Genomic DNA, 10589 nt, shown 5'->3' with positions numbered 1-10589 from the left:
CTGTATGACTGCAGTTCTTTTGTGGTGTCTGAAGAAGAGTCCCGAACCCAAAACGTCACCTATCCATTTCCTCTAGAAATACTGCCTGACCCACTGTGTTACTGCAGCATATCATGTGTGCTTTAAATCAAATGCAAGCTGGTGACAAAAGAAAGACACACAGTGCTGGTGTAACTCAGACGGTCCTTCGGGGATATGGATTATGTTGCTGGTTCCCTCTCCATCTAATAGTGACCATTGGGGTCAAAGATACTAGAGGAGCGCCTGCTAGATGCAGGAAGATTGTTCCCGTTGTTGGGGAAGTGCAGAACAAGGGGTCACAGTTTAAGGATAAGGGGGAAATCTTTTAGGACTGAGATGAGGAAAACATTTTTCACACAGAGAGTGGTGAATCTCTGGAATTCTCTGCCACAGAAGGTAGTTGAGGCCAGTTCATTGACTATATTTAAGAGGGAGTTAGATGTGGCCCTTGTGGCTAAAGGGATCAGGGGGTATAAAGAGAAGGCAGGGATTGGATACTGAGTTGGATGATCAGCCATGATCATATTGAATGGCCGTGCAGGCTCGAAGACTCCTGCACTTATTTTCTATGTTTCTAGGATCTTTGATTGGGATTAGTATTGGAATCCCTTGGAGGGAACTGTATCAATGCTGCGGGGAATTGAACTGTGCGGCTATATTACTACTGCAGAGCCCGGGCCTGGGCTCCAGTGCAGGTGCGCGCTCCCGCGGGCCGCTCTCCCTGGACAATGCTCAGTGCGCGCGCTCCCGCGGGCCGCGCTAGCGGTGCCAGTGCGCGCGCCCTCCCTCCACCGGCGTCAATGCTCCCGACGCGCGCCCCCGCGGACCGCCCTCCGGGTGCACGAGCCTCCACGCGGGGGGGCCCCGCCGGTGCAGCCAATGAGGCCGCGGGGCGCGCCGCCGCCCGCCAATGGCCGGCGCGGGTTCGGGATCGGGGGTGCGCGCGCGCTCGCTCCCGCGGGCCTCCCCCCGCCGCCTTAAAGCCGCGCTTCCGCTGCAGCATCGGCCATTTCATCGACGCCGGCACCGGGCTCGAGTTGCGTTCAGTCGGTCAAACTCCCCCCTCCTTCTCCTCACTGAAATATCATTATTATTATTAAAACCCAGCGTTTGAAACAGACAAGCAAGCAGACACGAACATGGCGTCCGACAGGCTTGTGAGCTTCGGCAAGGATTTCCTAGCCGGCGGCGTGGCCGCTGCAATCTCCAAGACAGCAGTGGCTCCCATCGAGAGAGTGAAGCTGTTGCTGCAGGTAAGTCATCCACACCTCCCTGTCCTTGCTGCTTTGCCGCACGGCTCCAGGCCCGTGTTGTGTGTGTGTGTGTTGTGTGTGAGCGACCGGTAACAGGCGTGAAAAACGGGGATGCGACATCCAAGAGGAAGTGTTCAGTTTCCAGACCGTTGGAGGGAGTGAGTGTAAAATGGAGCTCATCCTTCCTGCTGAGCCCATCCCTTCCCTTCCCTTCCCTTCCATCACCGGCTCAGTGCGGATAATGTGCAGATACTCTACACTAATTGGAGATTGCTGTGTCTGTGTCCACACTGCGCCAAGTTGGGTTGTTGGGACGTTTTTTTTTACTGGAATATCTTTATAGAGACATTGTGCACTGCAGGGTAACCAAGGTCGTAGCAAGGAGAAGGAGCGCGGCCTACACGGCAGGGCCGGGTGGCGTTGATGGAGGGAGGAGGCGCCTCTTCGCCACATCCTCCCTGAGGGAGAGACACACACACACACACACAGAGAGAGAGGGAGGCGGGAACAACGGGACTAATAATCGGGCTGGCCTTTTGTAAAACCGTTTCCTTTTCGTGTTGAGTAGCCGGTTTGCGGAGGCGGGAAGATCTAGAGGAGGAAGCGACGTCTGACCTTTTCTTTCCTTCCCCTTCGGACGAAGGCCGCAGCTGAACATGTGAGGGGAGGGGGTGGACTATCAGCGCTAGAGGGGCCGAATGTGCTCGGGTCACCTCGCCTGTAGACTGCAATGTGCGCGCTTTGCGTCTCCTCTCCACCCAGAAGTTGTCTCCGTCTCTTTGTGCACATACTGTGGTCTTTAGCCGGCTTGCTGCGGTCATATTGACCGGCTGCCGAAAGTACAGGGAGAGGGGTTGGATCTGGAAGAGGCCGAGGATGCCTCGCCTTTACACACCGTGTGTGTAAATCTGTCCGTGTCTTCCTCTCACTCGGTGCATTAAACGTCCAGTCTCCAATTCATCTCCGGTGCTGCCGGAAGGACAATGTCTGCTAGAAAATTGTGCAGGGGGAAGGTCAAATTGTGCCTGGCCACCTGTAAGTCGAGTCAGGGCCACCTGGAAGACGAGTCAGGGTCACCTTAGCGTTTGTGGGCGGGCTTACTGCTTGCTTCCAGTCTACCTGACCAGCCACTCACATCTACACCGTGTTTATATATAGTTTTGGGGCGGTCACATCTGACCTTGGTGTTTGATTTAATGGGCATTTTGGTAGCCAGGTTAATTTGTGGTGGGTTTTCGTAAAGGTCACAGTGCTGGAGTAACTCAGTGGGTCAGGCTACATCTCTGGAGAACATCTGGGTTACTCCAGCACTTTAGTGTAAACTAACACCTACAGTTCCTTGCTTCTACATCTTGACCTTGTCTGTTACAGGTGCAACATGCAAGCAGACAGATCGCAGTAGACCAGCAATACAAAGGCATAATTGACTGTGTTGTACGCATCCCCAAAGAGCAAGGTTTCCTCTCCTTCTGGCGTGGGAATTTGGCCAATGTGATCAGATACTTTCCCACCCAGGCCCTCAACTTTGCTTTCAAAGATGTGTACAAACAGTTCTTCCTTGGCGGCATTGACAAGACACAATTCTGGCGTTACTTTGCGGGTAACCTGGCTTCCGGCGGTGCTGCTGGTGCCACGTCCCTCTGCTTCGTCTACCCGCTCGACTTTGCCCGAACGCGTCTGGCAGCTGACGTCGGTAAAACCGGGGCAGAGCGAGAGTTCTCTGGTTTAGCTAATTGCCTTACCAGGATCTTCAGGTCGGATGGTTTCAAGGGCCTGTACCAGGGCTTCAACGTGTCCGTACAAGGCATCATCATTTACCGGGCTGCTTACTTTGGAATCTACGACACTGCCAAAGGTAAGCTTGGAAACTCCTTGTCCGTTCATCCGTGCTATCGAGGTTCACCCTATCATTTTAAAATGTGTTGCCCCTCTCTCTTTCCCCAGGAATGCTCCCAGATCCCCACAACACCCATATTATGATCAGTTGGATGATAGCTCAGTCTGTCACAGCTGTGGCTGGTGTGACTTCCTACCCATTCGACACAGTGAGACGTCGTATGATGATGCAGTCTGGGCGGAAAGGAGGTGGGTTTGCTACTGTTAAATGGCCGCGAACACGTAGAATATTGTTCATGCTGCCCGTTGGACTTGTGGCACATTGAGTACTGCATATTTCAACCTCTGATGCATATACGTGGTAGTAGGACATGCTGCTGCTTTGCAGAACAGGACACAAAGTACTGGAGTAACTCATCAGGCCAGGCAACGTCTCTGGAGAACATGGATAGGTGACGCTTCGAATAGAGGACCTATTGACATATGTACTGAGGTACAGCAAAAAGCTTCTTCGTTGTCACCAGAGATGCTGCCTGAGCTACTTCAGCACTTTATGTCCTTTTGTTAACCAGCCAACATCTGTGATTCTTTGTTTCTAACTTTTGCTGCTTTGCTGTCTGGTTTCGGTGCAGAGGTGCTAATATTGGCCTTCAGAGGCTGGGAGAAGGTGATGTACAACAGCAAGATCGTACTTTCAACTGCTGTTCTTGGCAGTGCGGTTTAGATTGTCACTCTGAGATTTTGATAAGCGGCTGCTTTGATTTTCCATAGATAGACACAAAATACTGGAGTAACTCAGCGGGACAGGCAGCATCTCTGGAGCGAAGGAATGGGTGACGTTTTGGGTGAAACGTCACCCTTTCCTTCTCTCCAGAGATGCTGCCTGTCCCGCTGAGTTACTCCAGCATTTTGTGTCCATCTTTGATTTTTCCATGCATGCATTGTATAGATTTTTAGAACCCTCTACATTGGGCAAGGGAGGGCAACATTGGATGGACGGAAACTGTTATTTGGAGCTTTGAGGGAGTAAACTTTTTTTCTGCTTCCAGCTGACATCATGTACACAGGAACAATCGACTGCTGGAAGAAGATCCTTAATGATGAGGGTGGTAAAGCTTTCTTCAAAGGTGCCTGGTCCAATGTGCTGAGAGGCATGGGTGGTGCTTTTGTGTTGGTCTTGTATGATGAATTCAAGAAATTTGTTTAAATGGTCACAGACGTCAATGTTGCGTGAACCAGTGTTGTACTTGTAACATATCTTGTACATTCATGGACTTTATCAAATTACACCTATTTATAGGGGCCCATCTGGTAAATATCTGCTGGTTTGGGTTATGAAGCGACCTTGTTAAGTGACCGCAATCATTCTCTGTACACTTAGTATCATTCCATATGATGGGACTAAATCACTTCATCCAGCCGGTCTGCTCTTTTTAAATTACTGTAACTAAAAATAAAATTGACCGTGTAAATGGTTGTAGTCTTTATTCGTGTGACTTCTGAGTAAGTATTTGTACATCTTTTCACAGGGTCTGGTCACCCAGCATATTGGACTAGCCTGTTTGGCAATTAGTATTCCTCTTTCACATTCCAGGGATGAGTCATGCTTTATCTGAAGGAGTTCTCTGAAATACTGCACACCCTTCAGCTCCCTGTTCAAATAGCTATTCTCTGTGAGTCATCAACTCTACCACTGTGCCGCATTACGTATATTATGATTTGATAGCAAGGAAACAAAATGTTTCGCCAAAGCTAGACACAAAATTCTGGAGTAACTGGGTGAGGTAGAATCTCTGGCGTAGGTGACATTACGGGGCGAGTCCCTTCTTTCAGGCTGAGTCAGGGGAGCGGGAGAATGAGAGACAGAAGGTACATAGAACAAATGAATGAAAGTTATGCAAGAAGCAACCTTGATCAAGGAAAGGTGGAGCCCACAATGGTCTGAACTTTGACATTCAATCCTAATGAGTTGTGATTACAATGTCAGGTGCATGAGCTGCCGCCTGAATCACAAGTTATAGTTTTGTACTGCAAAGAACATTTTTCCCCCCATATATAGGTGTTTTAAAAGGAGAGGGGGGGGGTGGGGGGGGGGAGAATGTTAACTGCCTTCTATTTTATATAAACACTTATTCTTTATAACTCTATACAGTGACTGATCATGTAATACAAATGAAGACTTTTCCAGGCCTCTTTGTGCAGCAAATGTTGTGCATTAGATCAGAACATACTTTAATGTGTAGTATTAGTGTCCATGCCCGGGATTACTTTATGGCAGATTGATGTTTAGCTGCCGGGGGAACATGCTGACAGCTGATCTTTGGATTGACTTGTAACCGATTGGCATGGTGTGAAATTCTAGATGTGCAGCCACCCTATTGCTGTGTAATAAATATCTTTCCAAGTAGCTATTTGATCTTTCCAGACATTGCCTGGCCCAATTGATAATTTGATTTCTTTTTTAGGTCCAGTATAAAAGTAAATCTTAAGTTTCATCAAAACCCTGGTTTAAATTGGATTTGATTGAGTTTGAAGCTTCCAGTGTCTTTAGCTGACTTTTGCAACATCCTTAATTATCATTTGATATTGACTTTACTGAATGAGTGTTTGACAAGAAAGGATTGTTGAATACATTATAAACCATGCGTGTAACTGCCTAACAAAAATAACCTGACATTAAAACATTTTGAGTGGGTTATTTTAACTAAATTATTGATCTCGAGTAATGAAGAATGTGGCTTCATTTTATTTCCATCAGCTTGCTTAGAAATTTCTTACCTGGATCACAAAGGGATGTTTGGTGAATAAAGGTTAATGGGTGTCAGCAGTAGTTATGGTGGTGCTCTGGTCAGCTCCAGCATTCTTGAGTTGGGACAGTTATTGAATAGTGAACAGGCTTGCACCTCGTGGGAAAGACCTGAAGGCCACAACTGATTGGTATGTGAATAACATTGGATTTGCAGCAATGATGTTACAGAAGTAATGTACAAGATAGTCAGTTTAGATTATTGTCAAGTGTACCGAGGAACAGTGAAAAGCTTTTGTTACGTTCTAACCAGTCAGCAGAAAGGCATGATTACAATTGAGCCGTATACGATGGCTCTGGGAGCTCGGATGCTCTCTGGCCTGGGAATTTCTAGCTTGCCCTGTTTATAGTGGATTTTTGTTGGATCGGCTGTCTATTAAGATGTTTAAATATTAAATCATAATTCAAAGAGAATTTAACTGATGATTCTTGGCAGACACTAAAGGGCCTGTCCCGCTGTACGAGGTAATTCAAGAGTTCTCCCGAGTTTCCCCTGATTCGAACTCGGAGAATTACGGTAATAGCCGCTCGTAGGTACTCGGGGCTCTTGTGGACATTTTTCAGAAAAATCTTCACAAGCTTACTCGGGAGAGCTCTTACCTCGTACAGTGGGACAGGCCCTTAAGGGCCACTGGGCTCTGCTATTATGTTTCACCTTCAAGTTAATGGGTCATAAGCAAGTAAATTTTTATTTGACTTGTACACAACCTACCTGCATGAAAGATGGTTACATTGAAAGAAAGGATGCTTGTGAGAATAAGGAACCCCACAAAATAAGTAACAATATTAGTGCTTGCATGTTGTTTGGCTTGTTTGAGGAAAATATGAAAGCATTGAGATAGTAATTTTCTTTTGACATTTCCTTTTGCTTTCCAGTGTCGATATGTTTTGGGTTGCTAATCTAGAGCCCATACAAAAGTGTTTTTAATTCATTTTGTAACATTTTATCCTGTTTGCTTTTAGTGGGTTGACTAATTTAGTTTGCACAGCTGGTATGGAACTATTCCATAATAATCCGTTTCCCTAACTTTTGGTAACTTAGGAATTTCTGCAAATTCCTTGTAATAAAAGAACAAAATGGCTGCTAGTTTCAAAAGTAAAATACTAAAAGTAAAATCTTGTGTTGGGACCGTGCAGGGAATATGCAGATCTGGCGTTGATCAGTTTATTTTATGCTGACGTCTTGTTTCATTTTCTGAATCTGATTATAGCATCTTTTCGGACATTATTCCAAATCGTGTTTTTAATCATCCCTGGTTCTTTGCCAAGCTATTTAAATCTCTGCCTGAGGCTCTCCATCCAATAGAATCATTTATTGGCTTTCTTTAGGTGGACTTGTGGGCTGGGCACTTCTTCTGTTCCATCATTTTGACCAACTGGAAACTGTAAAATTCTAAAACCTGTATCAGAACTCGGGTGAAATACTGATACTATTTTCAAATTTAGTGGAACTGAAGCTCCATTTTTTTTAAATATAAAAAGATTGAGGACCCAACATTTAAGTCTGCTGTTTATTCCTTTTTACACCAAAGAAGCTCGACCAGTATTTTGTGCTTGTGACTTAGGTCCGATAACGCATTTCTAGGAGAGAACTCTCGTAAATTTAGAACGATCGCCTATCTTTGAACTCTGTGTGATACCAATACTATGCACAGTGAACTGACGAGTGTCACTGGTGTTGGATTTTGTCCAGCTTGGCTGATTTGATATTTCTGATCAATAATCTATATATGGGGTTACAAACCAAAAGGCTTGTCTTAAAGAATTGATGGGCAGGATTCCATTGAGTGCTGGCAGATTTGTACAATGGTACTAGTTTTTAGCACATTCCTTCTGCATCGGCAAAATGGAGTGTGCAGATACGGAATATACAAGAGGCAGACAAATCTTGTCTCTTGCTGCGCCCTGAATGACTTAACTGAGCCCAGGCTGGTTCTTTGTGGTGAGGGATGTGAGGCCAAGTACACATTATCTGCCCCCTCAGCATTGTGCCAACTGTGGCTGCAGCATAAGACATGGTCCCATTCATAGAACAGGCCCTTCAGCCCACAATGTCTGCTGAAACTGATGCCGAGATAAAGTAATCTCGGCCTGCATATGATCCACAAACCTGCATATCCACGTTCCTGTCTAAATGCCTCTTAAACGCCACTATCTGCCTCCACCATCACTGAGTAGCACATTCTAGCCACCCACCATCTTAACTGCAAAACTCAAGCGTTGACCAGTTTATTTAATGCTGATGTCTTGTTTCTTTTTCTGAATCTGCAAAAATCTTGCCCTGCATTTCATTTAAACGTACTCATTTCATTTTAAAGCTATGCCCTCTTGTCTAACATTTCCACACTGGGAAGGTTCTGGCTGCCTGACTTATCTATGTATGAGAACTCTGTTCACTTGACAATGGCAAAAGTTAAGATTTAAGTGAGGGGTTTTGTTTAATTTTTTTTAAACAATTTAGGATTTGGTGGTTTGCTGAAGCTCGGTTTGACAGCACACCTTGCCAGAGTGTTGGCTGTTTGGGATGCAGAACCTCCATCTATGCTGCCTGAGGCCTGGCAGCTGATTACAGGGCAGACATGACAATGAAGCATTGACACAAATCACATGTCTCTATTGCACAGGAGCCAGATGGCCAATGCAGGCTGGGCTAAGTGCGATCTGGCCCTGTGCAAGTATGGTATATTTCTGCATTTATATTAATAGCTATGTGGTAGTGTAAAGAGCAAACAGACATTTCAGTATGATATTATTGCAGCTTTGTAACCGAGTTTATGAAAATTACTTGATATTTGCATTAAAAATGCATCTATTTGAACTGGAGTCATACAGCATGGAAACAGGCCCTTTGGCCTAACTTGCCCACACCGACCAACACGTCCCATATGAACTAGTCCTTCCTGCCTGCATTTGACCCATATACCTTTAAACCTGTCCTGTCCAAATGATTCTTAAATGTCGCAATAGTACCTGTGAATATATTTCTGTAGTCGGTTTTATTGGTGGGGTTGAGAATAAAATTGGGATTGGGATAATGTTGAGGATTCTAAAATGGGGTTATTTTTAATTCGGCATAAATTAACAAAGAATTGGTGTGATTTGTGCAATGGTTTAGTGGCTGTTAGGAGGTTTATTCTTTCCCACTGGGCTATTTTAAGCCCACGCCCTGTATCTTGGCTGAAACTTAGTGTTATCGCTTGCAAGCATGCATCAGGAATGGACATGAGTGGAAGCTGTCAAGACTCAACAGTCTGACTGAGTTACAATATTTGGCAGCCACCCAGTGAGCCATAAGCGTGTCAAAAATGTTTGGGATTCTTGGTGCCTGAATCAGAGCTCCTCTAATCTAGCTCTCTTTAGCGTGTAGTTAGAGTTGATCGCTGTTGCAGCTTTGGGAGTATAGAGTGAGGGTAACAAAGGAAACATTTGTTAGAGATGAGAAAGCTCTCTTATCTTTGCATTTGAGCCAGCAGCCACTGCACATTTGCATGCCCATCCCATACAAAATAAAAACCATTAACGTGGCTTACTGCAACTCCAATAATGCTCTGAGACTTAGCAGCAGAATTAGGCCATTCAGCCCATTGAGTCTGCTCTCCCCATAACCTTTGACGCCCTTACTAATCACAAACCGATCAATCACTGCCATAAAATGCACTGACTTGGCCTCCACAGCCACCTATGGCAATGAATTTCACAGATTACTGGAAAGAGTACAGGAAGATTGAGAATCTTGTAATGTGATTTCAAGACTACAACCTCCCTTAACATCAGCAAGACAAAGGAGCTTGTGATTGCCTTCAGGAAACGAAACACTACACATACATTGATGGCACCAAAGTAGAGATGGTGAAAAACATCAAGTTCTTAGGAATAACTATCACCAGCAATTTGTCCTGGACCGGCCACATCAAAGCTGTGACCAGGATAGCACACCAATCTTCTACTTCTTTAGAAGGCTTAGGAAGTTCAGCGTGTCCGCAACAACACTCACCTACAGATTTCAAATCAATCTCCCTTCCATTGATTATCTACATCTCACCCTGCATCGGCATTGCCACTGGATAAATTAAGGGCCACTTCCTCTTCTATCAGGCAAGAGGTACAGAAATTTGAGAATGCATACATCCAGATTCATGAAGTTTCTTCCCAGCTGTTATCAGGCAACTGAACTGCCAAGGGCAAGAAGGCTCTGCAGAGAGTAGTGCGTTCGGCCGAACGCACTATGGGAACTTCACTGCAGGAACTATACATCAGGAGGTGCAACTCCAGAGCCAACAATATCATGAGAGACCCCTTCCACCCCTGCAACGGACTGTTCCAGCTGCTACGGTCAGGCAAACGCCTCCGTTGCCATGCGGTGAGAACGGAGAGGTTGAGAAGGAGTTTCTTCCCAGAGGCCATTCGGACTGTAAACGCCTATCTCACCAGGGACTAACTCTACTGAACGTTTTTCCTTCCATTATTTATTATGTAAAATAATATGTGTGTTATGATTGTGTTTATAGTTTGTTTGGTTGTTTGTCTTTTGCACAAAAGTCCGCGAGCATTGCCACTTTCATTTCACTGCACATCTCGTATGTGTATGTGACAAATAAACTTGACTTGACTTGAACCATCCTCTCACCAACGAGTGCGGTTTTGAACTCCCAACTGCCCCTGGAGACTGTTGA

At 45.5% G+C, this 10589-nt stretch overlaps 1 protein-coding gene across 1 annotated transcript; it reads left to right on the top strand.

The window, feature by feature from the left end:
• Positions 1-1007: 1007 nt before the first annotated feature.
• slc25a5 (solute carrier family 25 member 5) lies at positions 1008-4585 on the top strand. Its single transcript, XM_033030235.1, has 4 exons — positions 1008-1274; positions 2646-3129; positions 3219-3359; positions 4160-4585. Exons 1-4 carry the CDS (start codon positions 1161-1163, stop codon positions 4315-4317), a joined length of 897 nt encoding a protein of 298 aa, XP_032886126.1. The 5' UTR covers positions 1008-1160; the 3' UTR covers positions 4318-4585.
• The last annotated feature ends 6004 nt before the right edge of the window (positions 4586-10589 follow it).

This window comes from Amblyraja radiata, chromosome 12, assembly GCF_010909765.2.
Source record: "Amblyraja radiata isolate CabotCenter1 chromosome 12, sAmbRad1.1.pri, whole genome shotgun sequence".
In the NCBI taxonomy this organism is placed as follows: domain Eukaryota; kingdom Metazoa; phylum Chordata; class Chondrichthyes; order Rajiformes; family Rajidae; genus Amblyraja; species Amblyraja radiata.
The sequence above is the reverse complement of the archived record's forward strand: the minus strand, read 5'-3'. Positions and strand labels throughout refer to the sequence as shown.

What these genes read in the sequence shown, in the direction of transcription:
- slc25a5 (XM_033030235.1), top strand. Translation starts at nt 1,161, where the DNA reads ATGGCGTCCGACAGGCTTGTGAGCTTCGGCAAGGATTTCCTAGCCGGC. An exon ending in GAGTGAAGCTGTTGCTGCAG is followed by an intron (nt 1,275 to 2,645) that starts GTAAGTCATCCA and finishes TGTCTGTTACAG; the next exon opens with GTGCAACATGCAAGCAGACA. An exon ending in GCAGTCTGGGCGGAAAGGAG is followed by an intron (nt 3,360 to 4,159) that starts GTGGGTTTGCTA and finishes TTCTGCTTCCAG; the next exon opens with CTGACATCATGTACACAGGA.